At 46.9% G+C, this 24,829-nt stretch overlaps 1 protein-coding gene across 4 annotated transcripts in view; it reads right to left on the reverse strand.

The window, feature by feature from the left end:
* The window catches only part of RDX (radixin), a 64,142-nt gene that overhangs the window by 34,803 nt on the left and 4,510 nt on the right, over positions 1–24,829 (reverse strand). For 3 of the 4 annotated variants that reach the window (XM_081327174.1, XM_081327172.1, XM_081327175.1), the window contains exon 2: positions 10,600–10,657. In XM_081327174.1, the coding sequence (XP_081183300.1) occupies positions 10,600–10,611 (12 nt within the window). In that variant the 5' untranslated portion in view covers positions 10,612–10,657. The remainder of the gene's footprint in view (positions 1–10,599; positions 10,658–24,829) is intronic. The other variant, XM_081327173.1, reaches the window with a different exon arrangement.

Raw genomic sequence — 24,829 nt, forward strand, 5'->3', positions numbered from 1 at the left:
AATGGGTGAATTTAATTCAGATGACCATCAGGTATACTATTGCGGGCAAGAATCCCTCAGAAGAAATGGAGTAGCCTTCATAGTCAATAAAAGAGTAGGAAAAGCAATACTGGGATACAATCCCCAAAATGACAGAATGATCTCAGTTCAAATCCAAGGCAAACCATTCAATATCATAGTAGTCCAGGTCTATGCCCCAACCACCGGTGCTGAAGAGGATGAAATTGACCGGTTCTATGAAGCCCTAACAGCACCTTATAGAACTAACACCAAAAAATGATGTCCTTATCATTATGGGGGATTGGAATGCTAAAGTAGGAAGCCAAGAGATAACCAGAATAACAGGCAAGTTTGGCCTAAAATGAAGCAGGGCACAGAATTTTGTCAAGAGAATACGATGGTCATAGCACACTCTTTTCCAACAACCCAAGAGACGGCTCTACACATGGACATCACCAGACGGTCAACACAGAAATCAGATTGACTATGTGCTCTGCAGCCAAAGATGGAGAAGCTCAATACAGTCAGTAAAAACAAGACCAGGAGCTGACTGTGGCTCAGACCATGAGCTTCTCGTTGCAAAATTTAGGCTTAAACTGAAGAAAGTAAGGAAAAGCACTAGGCAACTCAGGTATGAACTAAATCATATCCCTGACAAATATACAGTAGAGGTGACAAACAGATTTAAGGAATTAGATCTGATAGACAGAGTGCCTGAACAACTATGGACAGAGGTTTGCAACATTGTATAAGAAGTAGCAACTAAAACCATCCCAAAGAAAAAGAAATGCAAGAAAGCAAAATGGCTGTCTGAGGAAGCTTTGCAAATAGCTGAGGACAGGAGGGAAGTGAAAGGTAAGGGAGAAAAAGAAAGATACACCCAATTGAATGCATAATTCCAGAGAATGGCTAGAAGAGATAAGAATGCCTTCTTAAATGAACAGTGCAAAGAAACAGAAGAAACCAATAGAATAGGGAGGACCAGAGATCTCTTCAAGAAAATTGGAGAGATGAAGGGAACGTTTCATGCAAAAATGGACATGATAAAGGACCAAAATGGCAGGGACCTAACAGAGGCAGAAGAGATTAAGAGGTGCCAAAATTACACAGAAGAACTATACAAGAATGAGCTTAATATCCCAGATAACCACAATGAGGTGGTCACTGACCTTGAGCCAGACATCCTAGAATGTGAAGTGAAATGGGCCTTAGGAAAGCTGAGCAACAACAAAGCTAGTGGAGGTGACAGTATTCCAGCTGAGCTATTCAAAATCTTAAAATACGATGCAGTAAAAGTGTTACATTCAATTTGCCAGCAAATTTGGAAAACTCAAGAGTGGCCACAGGATTGGAAAAGATCAGTTTACATTCCAATTCCAAAGAAAGGCAGTGCCAAAGAATGTTCAAACTATCGCACCATTGCACTCATTTCTCATGCTAGTAAAGTCATGCTTAAAATCCTACAAGCTAGACTCTAGCAGTATGTGGATCGAGAACTACCAGAAGTACAGGCAGGATTTCGAAGAGGCAGAGGAACTAGAGATCAAATTGCCAACATACGCTGAATCATGGAGAAAGCTAGGGAGTTCCAGAAAAACATCTACTTCTGCTTCATTGACTATGCTAAAGCATTTGATTGTGTGGATCACAACAAACTGTGGCAAGTTCTTAAAGAGATGGGAGTACCAGACCATTTTATTTGTCTCTTGAGAAACCTATATGCACGTCAAGAAGCATCTGTGAGAACTGGACATGGAACCACTGACTGGTTCAAAATTGGGAAAGGAGTCCGGCAAGGCTGTATACTGTCACCCTGCCTGTTTAACTTATATGCAGAGCACATCATGAGAAAGGCAGGGCTAGATGAATCAAAAGTTGGAATTAAGATTGCCGGGAGAAATATCAACAACCTAAGATATGCAGATGATACCACTCTAATGGGAGAAAGTGAAGAGGAACTAAAGAGCCTCTTGTTCCGAGTGAAGAAGGAGTGTGCAAAAGTTGGGTTGAAACTTAACATTAAGAAAACCAAGATCATGGCATTCGGCCCTCTCAATTCCTGGCAAATAGATGGGGAAGAAATGGAGGTAGTGACAGATTCTATTTGGCTGGGCTCCAAGATCACTGCAGATGGGGACTGCAGCCAAGAAATTAAAAGACGCTTGCTCCTCGGGAGGAAAGCCATGGCAAATCTAGACAGCACAATAAAAGCTGAGACATCAAAAGTGTGTATAGTCAAGGCTATGGTCTTCCCAGTTGCAATGTATGGCTGTGAAAGTTGGACCATAAAAAAGGCTAAGCACCAAAGAATTAAAGCCTTTGAACTCTGGTGCTGGAGAAGACACCTGCGAGTCCCTTGGACTGCAAGGCGATCAAACCGGTCAGTGATAGAGGAGATCAAACCTGACTGCTCTTTAGAAGGCCAGATCCTGAAGTTGAAACTCACAATATTTTGGCCACCTTATGAGAAGGAAGGACTCACTGGAGAAGAGCCTAATGCTGGGAAAGATTGAGGGCAAGAGAAGAAAGGGACGACAGAGAATGAGGTGGCTGGATGGAGTCATTGAAGCAGTAGGCGTGAGCCTAAATGGACTCCAGAAGATGGTAGAGGACAGGAAGGCCTGGAGGAACGTTGTCAATGGGCTCACGATGGGTTGGACACAACTTCACAACTAACAACAACAATACTGAATGGAAAAACCCTTCAGTTGGAGTATTCTACTTTCAGAATAATTCTCTTCCTAATGACTGACATTTGCACTCAAAACTGTAGCATGCTGTATTTGTCAGCTACCTTGTGACAAATCCTCTTATAAAAACTAGAATAGTAACAAATCTTAACTCTATAAATGCCAAATAAAATTGAAATCACCATCTATGTTAACTTTACCAATCCTAATTAGTCCACTGCAAGATAGAGCTTCATTGAAAATTTGAGCTACAATTTACGTAACTTACCGTATATACTTGAGTATAAGCCGAATTTTTCAGCCCACTTTTTGGGCTGAAAAAGTCCACTTCGGCTTATACTCCAGTCAACAACAAAAAAAAAAGAACTTCTACCCCCGTTTGGAGAGCTGCTGCTTTCATCAAACATGAACGAAGGCAGCAGCTCTCCAAACGGGCTGCGGCGGTTTGGAGAGCTGCGCGCGCAGCTCCGCCGCCACCTCTGCAAGCCTCCGCTAAGAGAATGGGGCGGTGGAAGCTTGCCACCCATTTTCTCGGCGAAGACTTGTTTCGGGGGATCCAGCCTCTGTCACCCCCTTCTCTCAGCTGGGCAGCTGAGAGAAAGGGGCGGCAGAAGCTGCATCCCCCGAAAGAAGTCTTCGTCGCTGAGACAATGGGCGGCAAGCTTCCCCACCCCACACTTCGCGGAGCGCTCCAACGCCTTGTTCTCTCGTCTCACGGAGACTTGTTTCGGGGGATCCAGCCTCTGTCACCCCTTCTCTTAGCTGGGCAGCTGAGAGAAAGGGGCGGCAGAAGCTGGATCCCCCGAAACAAGTCTTCGTCGCTGAGACAATGGGCGGCAAGCTTCCCCACCCCACACTTCGCGGAGCGCTCCAACGCCTTGTTCTCTCGTCTCACGGAGACTTGTTTCGGGGGATCCAGCCTCTGTCACCCCCTTCTCTCAGCTGGGCAGCTGAGAGAAAGGGGCGACAGAGGCTGGCTCCCCCGAAACAAGTCTTCGTCGCTGAGACAATGGGCGGCAAGCTTCCCCACCCCACACTTCACGGAGCGCTCCAACGCCTTGTTCTCTCGTCTCACGGAGACTTGTTTCGGGGGATCCAGCCTCTGTCACCCCTTCTCTTAGCTGGGCAGCTGAGAGAAAGGGGCGGCAGAAGCTGCATCCCCCGAAACAAGTCTTCGTCGCTGAGACAATGGGCGGCAAGCTTCCCCACCCAACACTTCACGGAGCGCTCCAACGCCTTGTTCTCTCGTCTCACGGAGACTTGTTTCGGGGGATCCAGCCTCTGTCACCCCTTCTCTTAGCTGGGCAGCTGAGAGAAAGGGGCGGCAGAAGCTGCATCCCCCGAAACAAGTCTTCGTCGCTGAGACAATGGGCGGCAAGCTTCCCCACCCCACACTTCACGGAGCGCTCCAACGCCTTGTTCTCTCGTCTCACGGAGACTTGTTTCGGAGGATCCAGCCTCTGTCACCCCTTCTCTTAGCTGGGCAGCTGAGAGAAAGGGGCGGCAGAAGCTGCATCCCCCGAAAGAAGTCTTCGTCGCTGAGACAATGGGCGGCAAGCTTCCCCACCCCACACTTCACGGAGCGCTCCAACGCCTTGTTCTCTCGTCTCACGGAGACTTGTTTCGGAGGATCCAGCCTCTGTCACCCCTTCTCTTAGCTGGGCAGCTGAGAGAAAGGGGCGGCAGAAGCTGCATCCCCCGAAAGAAGTCTTCGTCGCTGAGACAATGGGCGGCAAGCTTCCCCACCCCACACTTCACGGAGCGCTCCAACGCCTTGTTCTCTCGTCTCACGGAGACTTGTTTCGGGGGATCCAGCCTCTGTCACCCCCTTCTCTCAGCTGGGCAGCTGAGAGAAAGGGGCGACAGAGGCTGGCTCCCCCGAAACAAGTCTTCGTCGCTGAGACAATGGGCGGCAAGCTTCCCCACCCCACACTTCACGGAGCGCTCCAACGCCTTGTTCTCTCGTCTCACGGAGACTTGTTTCGGAGGATCCAGCCTCTGTCACCCCTTCTCTTAGCTGGGCAGCTGAGAGAAAGGGGCGGCAGAAGCTGCATCCCCCGAAAGAAGTCTTCGTCGCTGAGACAATGGGCGGCAAGCTTCCCCACCCCACACTTCACGGAGCGCTCCAACGCCTTGTTCTCTCGTCTCACGGAGACTTGTTTCGGAGGATCCAGCCTCTGTCACCCCTTCTCTTAGCTGGGCAGCTGAGAGAAAGGGGCGGCAGAAGCTGCATCCCCCGAAAGAAGTCTTCGTCGCTGAGACAATGGGCGGCAAGCTTCCCCACCCCACACTTCACGGAGCGCTCCAACGCCTTGTTCTCTCGTCTCACGGAGACTTGTTTCGGAGGATCCAGCCTCTGTCACCCCTTCTCTTAGCTGGGCAGCTGAGAGAAAGGGGCGGCAGAAGCTGCATCCCCCGAAAGAAGTCTTCGCCGAGAAAATGGGCGCTGAGATTTTCTCGGCGAAGACTCACCTTCTCCCGTTCACCTTCAGCAGCTCCGCCAGGCCCGTCCAGTGCCCTGCTAGCAGAGCTTGACAAATGCAAAAGCTGCTTTGGTTAAACACTGGAAGGTTTAGTGATTAACCCACCCCACCCCACCCGGTCTTCTTGCTGTTTCTCCCCATCCTCACTCCTACCCACAGGGGCTCTCTGCCTCTTCTACTACTTCTTTTTCTTTCTTTCTTTTTTGCTGAGGTGTGCGTCTCTCTCTCTCTCTCTCTCTCTCTCTCTCTCTCTCTCTCTCTCTCTCTCTCTCTCTCTCTCTCTCTCTCTCTCTCTCTCTCTCTCTCTCTCTCTCTGTGTGTGTGTGTGTGTGGTGTGTTATCTCGAACCAGATGGGATGGCAAAGTCAAATGCAAATGGGGATCTTGCAGATCTTGCCCTGCCTTTCCCCCCACGGTTACCTTCTGTTCTTGATGAGCTCACGAGTGCTCAAGGACAAAATAGGGCTGGGCAGAGCCGGCAGTTAAAAATAGGATGCAGATAAAAGGAAAGGTAAGGAGGGGTTCAGGTTGAGAGGAGAGGCTGCGTAGCATTAGTGTAACTCCTGTTTGGGCTGACTGGGTTGCCTCCGATGGGCTCTGACAGTGGAACAGAATGGAATAGAAAATATGGAATGGATTGGAACAGAATGTAGAACAGAACAGAACAGAACAGAACAGAACAGAATAGAATAGAAAATGGTAATAAGAATAGAATAGAATAGAATAGAATAGAATAGAATAGAATAGAATAGAATAGAATAGAATAGAATAGAATAGAATAGAATAGAATAGAATAGAAATATAGAAAGTGAATAGAATAGAATAGAATAGAAATATAGAAAGTGAATAGAATAGAATAGAATAGAATAGAATAGAATAGAATAGAATAGAATAGAATAGAATAGAATAGAAATATAGAAAGTGAATAGAATAGAATAGAATAGAATAGAATAGAATAGAATAGAATAGAATAGAATAGAATAGAATAGAAATATAGAAAGTGAATAGAATAGAATAGAATAGAATAGAATAGAATAGAATAGAATAGAAATATAGAAAGTGAATAGAATAGAATAGAATAGAATAGAATAGAATAGAATAGAATAGAGAATGGTAATAAGAATAGAATAGAATAGAATAGAATAGAATAGAATAGAATAGAATAGAATAGAATAGAATAGAATAGAATAGAATAGAATAGAATAGAATAGAATAGAGCTGGAAGGGACCTTGGAGGTCTTCTAGTCCAGCCCCTTGCTCAAGCAGGAGGACCTATACCAGTGGTGGTGAACCTATGGCACGCCTGCCAGAGGTGGCACTCAGAGCCCTCTCTGTTGGCACGTGCGCCACCACCGCTGCCAGCAGCAGGTCCTTGTTGGTTGGTGGACTGGAAGAAAAGGGAGGGGGAAGCATTTTACATGCGTGCATGCGCGCACGGGGCCACGAGCAGGCACATGCTGCAAAGGGGGCGGGGCTAGTGCCTGCGTGATACTCACTAGCCCAGCCCCGTTCTCACGTGATGCGGTGCCTTGTATCTGCACCCTGCGGCACGGCGGTTGGCGTTTTTGTGCCTTGCGGTACGGTGGCCCATTTTTTGCTCCCCCTTTTTTTTCGTGCCAGAGGCAGCACTCAGAGGCGCCTCCCTGTCCCCTCCCCCGAGGGCACCAGAATGCCGATGCTGCCTTGGCACTTTGTGATAAACAAGTGGGTTTTGGCTTGCGGTTTGGGCACTCGGTCTCTAAAAGTTTCGCCACCACTGACCGATACCATCTTAGACAGGTGAATGTCCAGTCTCTTCTTAAAAACCTCCAGTGATGGAGCACTCTTGATTTCTGGTGGCAAGCTGTTCCACTGGGCAGCTGAGAGAAAGGGGCGGCAGAAGCTGCATCCCCTGAAAGAAGTCTTCGCCGAGAAAATGGGCGCTGAGACGCCTCATTCTCTCGCTCAGCGGAGACTTCTTTCGTGAGATCCAGCCTCTGCCGTGCTGCACCGAGAGAACAGCAAGCCGCCCCATTCTCTCGGCGGAGCACTCCACCGCCCCATTCTCTCGGCGGCTTGCCACCCCGTTCTCTCATCTCAGCAGAGACGTCTTTCGGGGGATCCAGCCTCCAGCTGCTGCATTTCCCAGCCTCGGCTTATACTCGAGTCAATAACTTTTTCCAGTTTTGGGGGTAAAATTGGGGGGTCTCGGCTTATACTCGAGTCGGCTTATACTCAAGTATATACGGTACTTTAAAAAATGGTTTTCTTATATGTATGTATGTATATATTTTCCAAATTGTTTTGTTCCAGTGGTCGCAGTTCCTATATTTCTGTATGCATTGCTATAATTTGTTATTTAAATAAGAGTGCAAGAGCCTCTAAACTATAATTAAGATAACATTCTAACAACTAAGTTTAGAAATAATATAATTAATAGTTGAATCATTCCACCTCTCTTGCATGTCAATACAAAACACTCATTGCCTTGAATCTCAATGTAACTTATGGAAATCTGTAGAAATTTTCCCACCTGCTACCTCAAGGGACTGTGGCACACCTTGAAATACACTGAGGTGTCCATGAGCAATACAAGAGAAGTTGCTGAGGAAAAATAATTTCTCCAAAACAATCAAATTCTATGTGTCAGTAGCTCCTGTACATGATTTCCATACTGTATAGTATTCAGAAGGATATTTCAACCTCCAAGGATACATTCCAAGACAATAGTTGTTTATGGGAGTGAGAGAGACAGCACGAGAAATTTTTCTTCCATAAGGTTTGTTAAATTTATTACAGGATCCATGACTTTGTCTATAGTCTCCAAAGAAGTTACAAATATAGATCAAGAGAGAAATGACAATACAGTTGTGAGTTTTTCATAAGAAGATTAAACTCTATATTGATTTTTCAATAATGTCTATGTATTAATGCACTGATGCAGGCCAAAGAATGCCTAAGAATGCATCACAGATAATCCTTGAATTATCACTAGTTATTTAACAATGATTTAAACCTAGGACAGCCTCACATGCTTTAGCACTTCTGCCAATCGTAAAATGTCATGACAACCCTGCACGTGACATTTCAGGCACTTTGCAACCAGCTCACATTTGTGACCAGTTGCAGCATCCTGCAACTACAAGTTGTGACATTTTTTGCTGATTTCTGGCAAAAAATGCCAATCTGGGAGAGTGAATTCAGACTTACATCCATGTGATTCGCTTAATAACTGCCATAAAAACCAGTAAAAAAATACTGAGCCATGGTGCCTTGACTTAATGATTGCAACAACTTAGTCCTTGTAGTTTTAAGTCAAGGACTATTTGTATAACATAATGACTAATGACAAAGACAATGATATAATGTTAAATTATACTGAAGATGAAAATTAGCCCTCTGAATCAGCAAACCATACACTCTATGCAGGCTGTAATGAGACAAATATGCAGCTGCATATACTTCATGCTCATGAAAGATGCAAATTCTTAATGCCTTCTTAAAATGCTAAAAATCTTGCTCTGACATATAATTTTTTAAAACAAAAAACAAAATTCTGCATTATAGAGCCATGCATAAGTATTAGATTTTATCAGCAAAATATATGATGTTACTTAGTACCAAGTCTATATTCTAGCTTATTATTTTTGTACAGTATTTGTATATAAGGATAAACAAAACAGGACCGTATTTTTCCTGCCACAAAACTTCACTTCTAAATTGAATTATATATCTAAGCAACAGTGTTCAACTTTTTAAGTAATACAGAAAATGAAGCCACAGATAACTGAATAATTCAAGATCCCAGCGATTAGTTCTTCAAAACAGACATAATATGTTGAAGGCTAAATACAAGTAACAAAAAAAAATAGAAACCAAAGTATGTGATAAAATCTGAGGTTTTGCTGAGGGGAAAAGTAAAAAGGCTGAGTTGCTGATGGGAAGGAAGTGGCTGAAAGGAGATCCTCCCTAAAACTTTGCAGTGCATATGTAGTAGTTGCTTTAATCCGGCAAAATTAAGGTGCAAGCAACCAGAAATATTTATTGCTACTCACCTAGAGACAGAAATCTTTTCACTCCTCCCAATAACTAAGCTCAAGATTCTACCACAATCAGTGTAACAGAGGGGGGGAAAATCATCCTAAGAATGTGAAAGTTAGAATTCTATTTTTCATTAAGTTTTAAAACATAAAGAAAACTGAAATTCATCTGAGGAAAATTTAATTCCCTTTCCATAGAAAAATCTCAACGTATTTCATAAATCAATCAGTTTTCCAAACAAGAATCCGTATTTTTATTCTTGTTGAAGACTGCTAGGGATTGTAAAACTAGTTTCATACTCCAAAATCACTACCTGAGGAAGGCAAGGTCTCAACTCTGCCCACTACTGCTTCCCCCACACATAGAAACACTATAGGTAGAGCTCACTTACTTACCAACCACAAATGGGACTGTCAACTGTTGTTAAGCAACATAGCATCAAGTGACTACGCCAGATTTATCTCAGTTCCTTATAGTCATTAAGCAAATCACCCATAATTGTTAAGTGTGTGACATCACTGGATCACAACTAACAACTTACTGCCAACTTCTCAACTGACTTTGATTGTCAGAATCTAATTGTGAAGCTTGCAAATGGTGATCAAGTGACTGCAGGACACTGTGACAGTCATAAAAGCAAAGCTTTTGGCTGCAAAGCACACAAATGACAATTATGTGACTGCAGGAATGCTGGGACAGTCATAGGTTTGAAGACTATAACAAAGCTACTTTTTCAGCTCTGTTGCAAATTTGAACAGTTGCTAAGCAGAGCCATCATTAATCGAGAACTACCTGTATTAAATGCTTTCAGAAAAATCCCCCAAATATTCAGAAATTTGTCAAGTCCAAGTCCAAAGGTGACACAGTGAAATCTAATCAGGTCCAATCCTTACACCTAATGGACAGAATCTTGCCAAACTAAATCTATAATTCTCTACCCTAATAAATAGATCCTAAGAAATTTTAGGGTGTGGCTATCCTGAACCTCTTAAACACCACCACCACCACCACCCCACACACACATCCAGTTCGGAACTGCAGCCTCTTAATTTGTGCTTTTCTTTAGAATATACTGCCTTCTTCCTGGGAAAGCTCTTTGCTGCCAAACTCCCTCTATTGTCTCTCCAGGAGGTGAACATTCCATCACAGAAATAGCTTTTTTTGAGGAGGGGGAGAGAAAGGAAACAGCACTGAACCCACAGGAAAACTCTCTTCTGTTTTATTTTAGCTGATTTACCACTATTATTTGGGATCAAGGGAAGATTAGATACTTTGGGTATATTGAAACAGGTAGATAGTCCTTCACTTTGTAAACTCTATTCCTTAGCAATCCTTAGGGATAACTTAGGGATCGTAAGAACTAAAAGTCTATCAAAGACTATTAAAGTTCCATCTGGGTTACTTACTGGTTTCGGCATTTTCCTTTTCTTCTCTTTTTCTTACTTACTCTTCTCTTTTCTTCTGCTAAGACAAAATAATTATATATAGTTTATATTATATTAATCTATTGTGAAATATTCATACAGTAATTTTCCAAACTACAATAATTTACCTGAGTAAAACAATATACATGTACAGTATACTATTCTTCATCTAGTTCCTATGTTTTAATGGAAGAATAAACTGTAAAGCAGTATGACAGATCTTAAAATGTAGTACTTTTTGAATTAAAAATCTTAATGATAAAAAGTTGGACCTTACAATTGCATTTTGATCATATATTTTTGCTCCACAGTTAATTGCTAGGGCAAGATTAGTGGAAAAATATTAAGATTCAACTGAATCTGAAGAGGTCCTAATAAATACTAAAAACAGCAGCCATCAAAAAATTCCAAGATATTTTAAACATAAATCAGCTTAGAATTTATTTAGAACACATAGAACCGAAGTAAATCTAAGGCCTGCTACGTTGTTATTCCAAAAGGATTTTTTAAAAATAGCTATTTCTGTTTCTATCACCTGTTTCTACACAGGTCTTAGCTAGATTACAAGTCATATGAACAAACCAAAACATGGAACTAAGATTAGTTAGTATCATATCCATTGACTACTATCTTTCCTAAATTATATTTATTAAATTGCTATATTACTAAGAATGCTGTTACAGTAATGAAAGTCCATCACTCCAATATCACATTAAATTACACACTAACTTGTTAAGAACGTATTATAATTTTATCTCTTCATGTATGTTAATTTCTGCTAAGAGTAGCAAGCTTATTATACTGTTATCAATCCTCCAAACCTACTAGTGGTAAGGAAATCGCATAAATTAGAATTAAATAATGAATGAAAAATGAATGAAAAAATATACAATATATCTTTATAATAAAATAATTTAAAAGTTTGCCATAATTTACATGTAAACATAAGATTTGTCATTTGATCAAATTAATTTAAGAATTGAAGTCCACATGGAAAGCACAGCTTTGGAAATAGAAGAATATACTTTTTACTTTTGTGAAAATTATTTCCTATCCCAATTGGTTGAACATTTTTATTTAGTGTATATATTCATTTATAGTGTGTCAATTTAAGCATTAGAAAGGTAACTAATAGCTTTTTAATTTTTTTACAGTTAAAACTTTATTTAGTATATAGCATATACAGTGATTATATTATAAACATTTTCTCTTTTAAAAAGTTTATCAACACCCCTCTGCGCTCATTTTATTTTTTTAGTCTTCTTATAATCCTTGTTTAAAAGAATGTTTCAAGAAAATAAAATTACTGAAGTTATACAATTATTGCTCAATATGACATTATTAAATAGTAACAAGTAGAGTATATTTTAAAAAAAACTTGATTTAAAAATATAAATTAATGGACAAAATCTCCACTATATTGTTTATATTAATAAATCCTTAAAAATATAGGTATTTAATTTCCAACTTTCCCCTTCTTTATACTCCAACCAATTTGCTGTATCTGTTGTCATAAAGCAGCTTTAATAAATTAAGCAACTATAACAAAAATATAATTATACTGTTTGCCACTAAAGTCGTACTCTGCAAAAATCAATTTCTGTATTATCGAAAGATGCAGAGCTGTGCATGACATGCTTTAAACTTGTATTGTATTATAATATCGTATTATTCTCCTAATACAACACAATATTCCCCGTTTTACAGGGGATTTGTGAATTACAGTATCTCTCCCGACATTACAAGTAAATTTGGCTGCACTGTGGTTTAATTTTATTTATTTAATGCAATTCTTAACCATCTTTCACTTATGCAGTCTCAAGATGGTTCTCCCACCAACTTTGTGTGATGTGGATCTTTCTACAGGTAGTCCTCAACTTACAACAGTTCATTTAATATTGTTCAAAGTTAAAACTGAAAAAGTGACTTGTGACTGACTGTTTTTCACTCTTACAACCATTGCAGCATCTGCATGGCTACATGATCAAAATTCAGACACTTGGCAACTGATTCATATTTATGACAGTTGCTGTGTCCTGGGGTCATGTGATCCCCTTTTGAAACCTTCCGACAAAGTCAATAGGGAAGCCAGATTCACTTAACAATTGTATTACTAGCTTAACAACTGCAGCGATTCACTTAACAACTGTGGCAAGAAAGTTTGTAAAATGGGGCAAAACTCACTTAAATATTGTCTCGCTTAGCAACAGAAATTTTGGACTCAATTATCATTGTAAGTCGAGGACTAACTGTATTTTCTTGCAAGTTTTTAGCTGAATTACTGCTTACTGCTCCCCAACCAACCAATTTCTAAAGAGCCATGGGAAGATCCTCTAAAACATTCTTAATCTGTAATCAAAAAAATTATTTGACTACCACTTTCAAACCTAGTACACTGTAGTGATTTTTTGTCAAAAATGTTATGCTACTTGATCAGCTATTTCATATACTTAACAACTTGGATGGCATAAACTTCTAGTTGATATTCATTATTCTTAAAAATAATATCTGTAAAGCATTTATATATATGAAAAAGGATAATGTGATCATCATCTTTGCTTTTATCTTGCACATGTTTACCGAAAACATTAGGATACTTTTAAATATATATTGCCATACCCCAGATGTGGATCTTCATGTAATCAAAGAATAGCACTTATTTTCCAGCATGTGTTAATCATTATATTTTATTCCTAAGATCCTACTCTCCTTGAAATTAGTATCTTATAAGCCATAATTAGAGAAATGTTCTGGATTCCTAAGTGTCAATTATAAACAAGACTGAGGGTTTCAAATTCCAAAACACCCACACCAATCTTTTAGATGTTAAAATGACACACATTTTCCAACATCATCACAAACCATATAAAACTGAAATTAGTATGTCATTCTCTCAGACACCACAAAATGCTATTAATGTTACATTTACTATCACATTTTTAAAGAAAAAACCTTGTGCAAAATAATCTGTTTCATCCAGTTTTTACAGTACTTTAAAAATGTGAATCAGTAGCTAGGATAACAGTTTTTAAAAAGTAATTCACTGAGATTCTAAACATGCATTCCTAAACATGGGACAAGAATATAGGCCTTCTTGGGAGACTAAAACTGGTTAAAATTTTGGACCATATCTCTACAATGTGTCTGGAAGAGGGGGAGGTGATTGACAATTTTTTAACAGGTTGAAAATATCATAGATTACCAAAAAGATATATTCAAATTTTGATGAATAATCTATTCAGCATCAAATGAAATCCAATGAAAAATATAAAGTGATTAACTTTAATATAAATCATCTCAAACTTTTAAGTTTGTTCACAAAGGGCCTGAATTGCTCTTTGTGGATAAATCAGTGGTAAAAAAATCACAATAAAATAAAGGTTCTTAATTTCATGCCTTAAAACAAATTGATGACAGCCATATTTGAAAATAATGTGTAAAAATATTTGCCTTAACACAATACCATTGAGTTTGCCTTAACTTTAATACAGTATTAGAGATTTGTTTTTTATAAAGAAAAACCTGTTATCTACATTATTAGGCTCAAAGGCTTTTTAGTTCAGGGCAGGTATCCACAACCCTTTTTGAGCCAGTAGATCAATTTCTATAGCATATTATATTGATTGCCACAAAAAGCTTGCAATGGTGAATAGTCAGTTATGAAGCATTTATATGAAGTGGTGAGGTTGCCTTCAGGATATTCCCTATAAATACTAGTTTTCCTTGGATATTTTTTTTCTGGAGAGGAAGATAGCCTTCCAAAATAAGCAATGGGTTATAGCCATTACTGATGGCTCAGATGCATTGTTGAAAAATGATACAGGAGGCTGATATTTTGCTTTACAGCATTGTTCATATATTCATTTTTAAACATTTTAAAAATATATTAGAAAGTTGTTGTTAGCTGCGAAGTCGTGTCCGACCCATCGCGACCCTATGGACAACGTTCCTCCAGGCCTTCCTGTCCTCTACCATCTTCTGGAGTCCATTTAAGCTCACACCTACTGCTTCAGTGACTCCATCCAGCCACCTCATTCTCTGTTGTCCCCTTCTTCTATTGCCCTCCATCTTTCCCAGCATTATGCTCTTCTCCAGTGAGTCCTTCCTTCTCATTAGGTGGCCAAAGTATTTGAGTTTCAACTTTAGGATCTGGCCTTCTAAAGAGCAGTCAGGGTTGATCTCCTCTAGGACTGACTGGTTTGATCGCCTTGCAGTCCAAGGGACTCGCAGGAGTCTTCTCCAGCACCATAATTCAAAGGCTTCAATTCTTTGGCGCTCAGCCTTTTTTATGGTCTAACTTTCACTGCCATACATTGCAACTGGGAAGACCATAGCCTTGACTATACACACTTTTGTTGACAGGGTGATATCTCTGCTTTTTAGTGTGCTGTCTAGATTTGCCATGGCTTTCCTCCCAAGGAGGAAGCGTCTTTTAATTTCTTGGCTACAGTCCTTATTAGAAAGTAAGGAGAGACAAAGATGCTGGCAGGTATAGTATCTGCAGAGATACTGTTGTTTATGGTCAACATAGTAGAAATCCGGGTTCAGAGATGGAGAAAGTAACCTGTGCACATCAAGATTTATCAATATGATAAAAAGGATCAACAGAGCCTTTGTTCATATTAATATTAAAATACAAAGCCATGTCACCCCCCCAAAGGAAATAGGATTTTCAGAATATTTGTAAAAGAATCACTTCTTCAGACTGTATAATTAACTTTTTTAGATTTTTTTAAAAAAAATTCTGCCCTTTTTTATGAATAACTCAAGATGGCAAACATACCTAATATTCCTTCCTCCTATTTTCTCTGTAACAACAACCCCACAAAGTGAGTTGGGCTTAGACCTTAAAACTGATTATTTATTTATTTATTTGTTTGTTTGTTTGTTTTTATATACCGCCCTTCTCCCGAGGGACTCGGGGCGGTGTACAGAGTAAGGTAGGTATACAGATTGAACAATAGAGAAAAACAATAGTAAAAACAACTGAGACCCCAAGAGCTATCAGGCCAGGCCGGACTGCTGGAACAGGTAAGTTTTTAAATCGCGCCGGAAGGTGCGGAGGTCGGGGGCCATCCGGATTTCGGTAGGCAAGCAGTTCCAGAGGGCTGGCGCACCCACTGAGAATGCCCTCCCCCTGGGGGCCATCAGCCGACATTCCTTGAGCGGTGGCACCCTGAGGAGGCCCTCTCTGTGGGAGCGCACAGGACGGAGGGGTGTTGACGTTGGCAGAAGGTGCTCCCGTAGGTAGTCCGGACCCATGCCATGTAGGGCTTTGTATGTCATTGTTAGCACCTTGAATTTCACTCGGAAGGCAACCGGAAGCCAGTGCAGCTCATGGAGGAGAGGTGTGATATGGGAGTATCGGGAGGCCCCCAAAAGTGTCCGTGCAGCTGCACTTTGCACCAGTTGAAGCTTCCGAGTGGCTCTCAAGGGCAGCCCCATGTAGAGAGCGTTACAGTAGTCTAGGCGAGAGGTCACAAGTACATGGGTGACTGTACGTAAGGCATCCAGGTCCAGATAAGGTCGAAGTTGGCGCACCAGTCGAACCCAGGAGAAGGCCCCCTTGGTCACAGCTCCTATGTGATCTTCCAAGGATAGCTGTGAGTCTAGGAGGACACCCAGGTTGCGGGCCCTATCAATAGGGGGTAATAACTCATCCCCGATGTTAAGGGATGGAATGATCTGAGTATCCTGGCTTGCCGGTATGTACAGCCATTCAGTCTTGTCAGGGTTGAGTTGAAGCCTGTTTCTCCCCATCCATTCCCGGACCGCTTTCAGGCAGCGGGACATCACGTCGAGGGCATCACTGATGCTGTTTGGAGTTGAGATGAAAAGCTGGGTGTCATCAGCATACTGATGGTACCCTACTCCAAAACCACGAATGATCTCACCCAGCGGTTTCATGTAGATGTTGAACAGGAGAGGCGAGAGGACCGACCCCTGAGGGACTCCACAAACGAGAGGCCTCGGAGTCGACCTCTGTCCTCCTGCCAGCACCGACTGCGAGCGACCCAGGAGAAAGGAGGAGAACCACCGCAGAACCGTGCCTCCCACTCCCAGTCCCCTGAGGCGCCGCAGTAAGATACCATGGTCGATGGTATCGAAAGCCGCCGAAAGCTCTAATAAGACTAGGACAGAGGAATGTGTTCTGAACCAGCCTGCTACCGGCCTTGCAATAAGGCAAACCCCTGTTCAAACAGTAGAGACTGGAGAGCGTCTGAGGCTGCAAAGCGTCTGCCAAGATTTATTACACAAACAAGAAACAAAAACACTGGAACTTGAAACCTCAAACGGAAGGGTTGCTTTCAGCAACCAGCCCTTCCCCAAACACTCCTTTTATTTAGAGTTCAGGGCGTGGCCTCCCTGTGCCTCCTCCCGAGGAGTCCCACAGCCTTTCTCTGTTTGCTCCTGCTCGACTGCCTCCTGCGTCGGGCGTCCTTGAACAGGGCCAGCTGTGGGTCATCATCCTCCGCACTATCGGGCTCACGCAGCTGAGAAGAGGGCCCCGGATGGGGCCTCTGCGAAGCCTCCAAGCCATCATCAGCCAGTTCGTCTTCCACACCCTCCTACTCCCCCTCATCTGAGTCATCCGAGACATCTGAGCCGGCTGCCGGACCCACAGGCTGGCCCTGAGTCACAACACTATCCCGCACCGCAGGGCCCTTCCCCCGGGGCTGCCGATCCGGATGCGGTCGGGATGGGAATTGTTCGTGAAAAGCAGTCACCAACGCAGGGGCATGAACGGCAGTCGCGTCTTCCCATGTGAAGTCCTCCGGCCCGTACCCTTTCCACTCGATCAGGTACTGGAAGCGACCTTTCAACCAACGGGAATCCCTGATGCTGGCGACCTCGTACTCGGGGGTGCTGCCTCCATCACGAGGTCCTGATGGGGGAGGTTCCGCTTGGCGAAGTGGACAAGCCGGTTGTTCGGGGACCAACAAGGACCGATGGAAGACGGGATGCACGCGCAGGGAACGTGGCAGAGTTAAACGATAGGCGACCGGATTGATGACAGCCTCGACTGGGAACGGTCCAAGGTAACGGTGGTCCAGCTTCCTCGCCGGCCGTGTGGATGGTAGGTTCCTGGTGGACAGCCAGACCCGATCCCCCACCGATAGTGGAGGCGTATCCCTTCTCGACCGATCGGCGAACCTCTTGTAGTCGGCCTTGGCCTTCTCCAGCTGCCGTCGCACCAACCGATGGATCGCCTGTAACTCCGCCATGAAATCGTTCGCTGCCGGCTCCGGTGAGTCCACGGGAGAAAGGGGGAAAAACCGGGGGTGATAACCCACATTGGCCAAGAACGGTGTCATCTGCGTGGAGGTGTGCTGCGAGTTGTTAAAGGCAAACTCGGCTATGGCCAAATAGTCCACCCAATTGTCCTGCTGCAGGTTGACGTAGCAGCGCAGATACTGCTCTAGGATACCGATGACCTTCTCGGTACCCCCGTCAGTTTGAGGATGATGTGCGGACGAGAGGCAAACCTTAATGTCCAACGCACGCATCAACTCCTGCCAGAAGCGGGCTGTAAACTGGGCCCCCCTATCGGAGACGACTCTATCGGGGAGGCTGTGCAGCCGAAACACCTGTTGGATGAACATGCGACTAGTGGCGCGAGCTGACGGTAAGCCGCGACAGGGGATGAAGTGCGCCATCTTGGTCAGCATGTCCACCACCACAAACACTGTCGTGAAGCCGGAGGATGGGGATAGATCCGTCAGAAAGTCCATGGACACAGCCCCCCAGGGTCTCTTGGGTGTTGGCAAAGGCTGCAGTAAACCAGGCGGGGCCCCTGTCGCTGACTTGGCCTGCCTGCATGGGATGCAGGAGGTGACATAAGACTGGACGTCGTGTCGGACTCGGGGCCACCAGAAGGTACGGGAGACCAGATTCAGAGTCTTGAACAGGCCAAAATGCCCCGCAGCCGGGTTATCATGACACTGGCTGAGGACGAGTCCCCTGAGTGGCCCTCCCGGAACATAGAGCCGGTCACGATAATACAAAAGTCCATCCGTGACCGACCAAGGCGAATCTGGCCCCACCTCTTCCTTCCGCTGAGCCACCCACGCCTCCTGCTGCTGCGCCTCCCGGATCCGAGCCCGTAAATCAACCGGCTCCCGCACCGCAGCAAAAGACTCGACGGGGATCACTGTCCTGGGCAGAAGCTTGTCTTCCACTCGGGTGTATTCGGGCTTCCTGGACAGAGCATCCGCTCTCTGATTGTGCCCGCTTGGTATGTACCGCACCCGGAAGTCAAACCTCGCAAAGAAAAGGGACCACCGGATCTGGCGTTGGTTCAAATTCCGAGCGGTCTGCAGGCTTTCCAGATTCTTGTGGTCCGTCCGGACCTCGATTTGATGCCGCGCCCCCTCCAGATGATGCCTCCAAGCCTCGAACGCCGCTTTGATGGCCAGCAGCTCCTTCTCCCAGATGGTATAGTTGCGCTCCGAGGGGTTCAATTTCCGAGAGTGATACGCGCAAGGGAAAAGGGTACCGCTGGGCGTCGTTGCCTGGAGTAACACCGCCCCAATGGCAATGTCGGAGGCGTCCGCCTCCACGACAAACGGCCGTTGCGGGTCAGGATGCTTCAAGATGGGCTCCTTCATGAAGGCGTCCTTCAAAGCCTGGAACGCCTGTTGTTCGGGGGCGTTCCACTGGAACCGAGTCTTCTTCTGCAGGAGCCGGGTGAGGGGGGCTGTCAAGGCAGCAAAGCCAGGGATGAACGTTCGATAGTAGTTGGCAAATCCAAGAAGTCGCTGAACATCCTTCACGCGACGCGGGGGTTGCCAACTCTGCAACGACTCAACTTTACTCGGCTCCATGGCGATGCCCTCAGGGGAAATGCGGTGACCCAGGAAATCGATGGTCACCTGGTAGAACTGGCACTTCTCCAACTTGGCAAACAGCCGATGTTCCCGGAGGCGCTGCAGGACCTGACGGAGATGCTGATGATGCACTTCACGCGACGGGGAGTAAATCAGGATGTCGTCCAGGTAGATTACGACAAACTGGTCCAACAGATCCCGAAAGATGTCGTTCATAAAATGCTGAAACACAGCGGGGGCGTTGGTCAGGCCAAACGGCATCACCGTGTACTCGAAATGTCCATAGCGAGTACCAAACGCCGTCTTCCACTCATCACCCGGCCGAACCCTGACGAGGTTGTAAGCTCCACGCAGGTCCAGTTTCGTGAAGATCTTAGCCTCCCGGAGTCAGTCCAAGAGCTCGGGGATGAGGGGCAGCGGGTAACGGTTGCGCACCGTGATGGCGTTGAGTTTCCGGTAGTCACAGCAAAGCCGTAACTCGCCCGACTTCTTTTTGACGAAGAGCACGGGCGCAGACACTGGCGAGGACGAGGGCCGGATGAAACCGCGAGCCAAATTCTTTGTCAGGAAGTCCCGCAATGCAGCCAACTCGGGCTCCGACATGGAGTACAAATGCCCCACTCGGAGAGGCGCATCAGGGACTAGATCAATGGAGCAGTCATAGGGCCTGTGCGGGGGTAATTGATCCGCCTCTGACTCGCTGAACACATCAGCAAAGTCGGACAGTTCGGGAGGCAAGGAAACCCCTGGGGAACCCTCCACCTGGCCGGCACAGATATGGCGGGTGTGGTCCACGCACTGCAAACTTGGGAAGGTGACCAAGTTCTGAGACCAATAGATCTGTGGATCATGCGCCCGGAGCCACGCCAGTCCCAAGACCACGGGGAAGTGCAGATCCGAAGTGATGTAGAACTGGATGGCCTCCACATGGGAACTGATGGCCATACACACTGGTTGCGTGGCGGCCGTAATAGGCCCGGACAGGAGCACTCGACCATCGATAGTCTCCACTAGCATGGGCGGATCCACCGGACACTGGGGAACAGCCCATTTGGCCACAAAGGCCGAGTCCATAAAGTTAGTGGTAGCCCCAGAGTCAATTAAGGCATGGACCGGAATCCCCTCTGGCTTGCCAGGAAGGATCAGACATGCCTCCAAAATCAAATGCCGTGGAGGTTCACAGGAACCATCGGAACGGCGTCGCTCGGCGTGGTCGTTGTGGGTCGCCCGATCTATCACACCGTCTAGATCGGGCTCGGGCCGTTTCCCGACAGCAAAGTAGGAGACTTTCTCGGGGCAGGCTTGGTCACTGATGCCCGCTGACGCTTCTTTGGGCAAGAAGCAGCCAAATGTCCAGGGTCCCCACAGTAAAAACACAACCCCCCCGATCGTCGTCTGTCCATTTCCGTCACCGATAGACGGGACCTGGCGGCACCCAGCTCCATTGGCTCCTCCCTCTGGACTGGGGGCTCACGCACAACAGGGGCGGCAGGGGTCTGTGGGGTGGCACGGCGACTCTTTCGCTGCTGCAGCCGGGCATCGATCCGCAGACAAAGATGGATCAGCCCATTCAGGTCTGAGGGAATGTCCACACGGGCCAACTCATCCAACATCTCCTCCGACAATCCATCCTGGAAGGCATCCACGAGCGCAGCCTCATTCCAGGTGGAATCCTGGCTAAGCAGCCGGAAATCGCTGATATAGGCCTGTAGGGGGCGCTGACCCTGCCTCAGAGCTTTCAGGCGTCGGGTGGCAGTCTGCGCCTTAATTGGGTCCTCGTACATTAGGCGCATATGGTCACAAAACCCCCCAAAGTTATCCAACAAAGGGCTAGGTTGTGCCAGCAGAGGCGTGCCCCAACGAGCTGCATCCCCCGACAGAAGGCTTAACACGAATCCCACCTTATCCCGGTCAGTGGGGAAATCAGCTGCTCTCACGCTGATAAAAAGCTGGCATTGTCCCAGGAAGGCAGGAAACAGTTCTGGATTGCCAGCAAATTTATTTGGCATTGCTATCTGACATTTCCTCCTGGGTGGGGGTGCAGCATGTACCTGAGCTTGCAGTTGAGCCACCTGAGCTGCCAGCAAAGTGAGTTGCTGGGTGAGCTGAGCATTCTCGGCACGTAGCTGCTCCATCGTAGTAGTAAGGGGTGGGAGGCTGAAAGCAAACTGTTCTGAACCAGCCTGCTACCGGCCTTGCAATAAGGCAAACCCCTGTTCAAACAGTAGAGACTGGAGAGCGTCTGAGGCTGCAAAGCGTCTGCCAAGATTTATTACACAAACAAGAAACAAAAACACTGGAACTTGAAACCTCAAACGGAAGGGTTGCTTTCAGCAACCAGCCCTTCCCCAAACACTCCTTTTATTTAGAGTTCAGGGCGTGGCCTCCCTGTGCCTCCTCCCGAGGAGTCCCACAGCCTTTCTCTGTTTGTTCCTGCTCGACTGCCTCCTGCGTCGGGCGTCCTTGAACAGGGCCAGCTGTGGGTCATCATCCTCCGCACTATCGGATTCACGCAGCTGAGAAGAGGGCCCCGGCTGGGGGCTCTGCGAAGCCTCCAAGCCATCATCAACCAGTTCGTCTTCCACATTCTCCTCCTCCCCCTCATCTGAGTCATCCGAGACATCTGAGCCGGCTGCCGGACCCACAGGCTGGCCCTGAGTCACAACAGAATGGCCCCTGTCCCGGGCTCTCCAGAGATCATTCATCAGAGCGACCAATGCCGTCTCCGTGCTGTAGCCCGGCCTGAAGCCCGATTGGCACGGGTCTAGATAAACTGCTTCATCCAGGACCTGAGGAAGTTGATGCGCCACCACACTCTCAACAACCTTCGCAAGGAAGCAAAGGTTGGAGACTGGACGAAAGTTATTCAATGAGGTTGGGTCCAAGGTGGGCTTCTTGAGGAGAGGTCTCACCACCGCCTCCTTCAAGGCGGTGGGGAAGTGACCCTCGCTCAGAGAAGCAGAGATGACCGCCTGAAACCAGCCTCGTGTCCCCTCTCGAGCTGCATAGGCCAGCCAGGAAGGGCACGGGTCCAGTAAGCATGTGGAGGAGCTCAACCTCCTCATAATCCTGTCCACTTCCTTCGGAGTCACAGGATCAAATTCCTCCCAGATGACGTCGACAAGACTGTCCATGTCCTGTTCCTCCAACTCTGCCCAGTTGGAGTCCAGGCCGGTTCGAATCCGAGTGATTTTATCCAACAGATATTGACCGAATTCCTCGGCTCGACCCTGTAAGGGTTCCTCCCTCACCTCTTGGTTCAGTAGGGAGCGAGTCACTCTGAACAAGGCAGCCGGGCGATTATCTGCGGACGCGATGAGGGTGGAAAAGTAATTGGATTTAGCCACCCTTATCGCTGCGAGATAAGACCTGGTGAGGATTCTTAGTCGCAATCGGTCGGATTCGGATCGACTGGATCTCCAATGGCTCTCTAGGCCCCGTCTCCGACGCTTCATCTCCTGGAGCTCCGCGGTGAACCATGGGGCTCGCTGGGATCTGCGCCGGGTCAGGGGCCGCAGGGGTACAACTCGGTCCAGAGCCTCCGTGGCTGCCCTTTCCCAGGCTTCCACTAAGGCGTCCGCCGAGCTGTGAGCAGGGAGTGCATGTGGGTTCCCAAGCGCTGCCTGGAACCTATCAGGGTCCATTAGGCGCCTAGGGCGGTACCATCTGGTTGGCACCGTGCACCCACGGCAGGGGGTGGCAAAGGGGAAGTCTAGCCGTAGGAGCTGATGATCGGTCCATGACAGGGGCGTAACGGTCGTGGCGCCCCCACCGATATCATCACGCCACCGTCCAGACAAGAACACCAAGTCGGGGGTGTGGCCTCCCTCATGAGTCGGTCCAGAAATTATTTGCGACAGGTCCATGGCCGCCATGGAAGCCATGAACTCCCGAGCTAGTTCGGACGATCCTCCCAGGGACGGTAGGTTAAAGTCGCCCAAGACCATGAGTTTTGGGTATTCAACCACCAACCCTGAGAGGACATCGAGTAGCTTGGGCAGGGCTGCCGCTGCACGATTAGGTGGTAGGTACGCCAGCAGCAGGCCCAACTGCGCCCCCGGGCCGTATCTCAGAAGGAGAGACTCACACCCAACTATCTGAGGGACGGTGGTCTCTCGCGGGCTAAGGGTCTCCCTGATGATTACTGCCACTCCTCCGCCCCTCCCATGGGCCCGAGGCTGGTGCAGCACCTGGAAACCAGGCGGGCAGAGGTCAACCAGAGGGACACCACCCTCTGGGCCCAGCCAGGTTTCCGTGATGCAAGCCAGGTCCGCGTGCTCACTCTCCACTAGGTCACGAACAAGGTGAGCCTTGTTAGCTACGGACCTGGCATTTAGGTAGACCAGCCTGAGCTTAGGAGGCTGCACACCTTCGCTCCCGGGTCCTCGGGGGAAGTACAGAGGGTCGGAGCATCTCACCGCTTGTACAGAGCGGAGATGACTCTCCCGGTGACGATACGGCCCTTTGCTTGTGCACCTTCTGCCGTTCCCCACCATCCTGGGAATTGGCTGTTCGTCAGCTCGCCACTGGGCTTTGTCAGCGACTGGCCCTCGTTCCTCACCTTCGTGAACGGTTGTAGGCCTGGCCTGCGCTATGGTAGTTGGAAGGCCCCCCTTCGCCGAACAACCATAGTCTTTTCCCGCCCCCCTCCCTAACCCGACAAAAAACTTAACTAGGAACTTAACCAGGGGCCTCTTGTTGGACTTGTGCTGGAGGCCCCTGACCCTGCCCGGCCATCTCTCAGAGGCCCAATGGTCGGGCCCGTCATCGAGATTGGATGTATTGTAGGCGGGACGCACCCAGGAGAGGGGGGAACCCCTGAGGGCGTGTAGGTCTGTGCTCGAATATTGGGAGAAGCATAGAGTCACGGGGTTTTTTGGGAAGGCGGTCCCCTGGATGGAGAATTGGCAGGAGGGTCGAGATGGGTAGGTGGGTATCTGGACCGTCACCCAGCCACTGCCACTTGGCTGGGTGAACCCCAGAAGCAGGCCACTCCCCATCCTCTCACGATGGGTTGTGACTCTGTTTCCGGGGGTGGTCCAGGACCCACTCTGGGTGAAGCATACCCCATAGAGCTCTCACCTCTATGGGGCTGCAGGTGTAAGGTCAAGCCACTCTGCCACCGTGGCTTGCACCTAGGCCCATCATGTCCTGTGGGGCGAGGGTGGGCAGGGGGGGTTGAGAGTTGGTAGAGGCAAGATGATGATGGCTTCGGTGATCCAGTCGCCGCTGTCTCCACTGATCAGCTGCATCGTGGCGTCTTTTGGTTGAAGATCGGCACGGAGACACCGTCGGCACCCAGGGTGCGGGCCGGAGACGCCACGCCGTGTCTAATAGTGCTACCGTCGAGAGTTCTTGGTAAAGGTGGTCAACCGGGGTCTGGA

Source organism: Vipera berus (assembly GCF_964194415.1).
Source record: "Vipera berus genome assembly, chromosome: 4".
Taxonomy (NCBI): Eukaryota; Metazoa; Chordata; class Lepidosauria; order Squamata; family Viperidae; genus Vipera; species Vipera berus.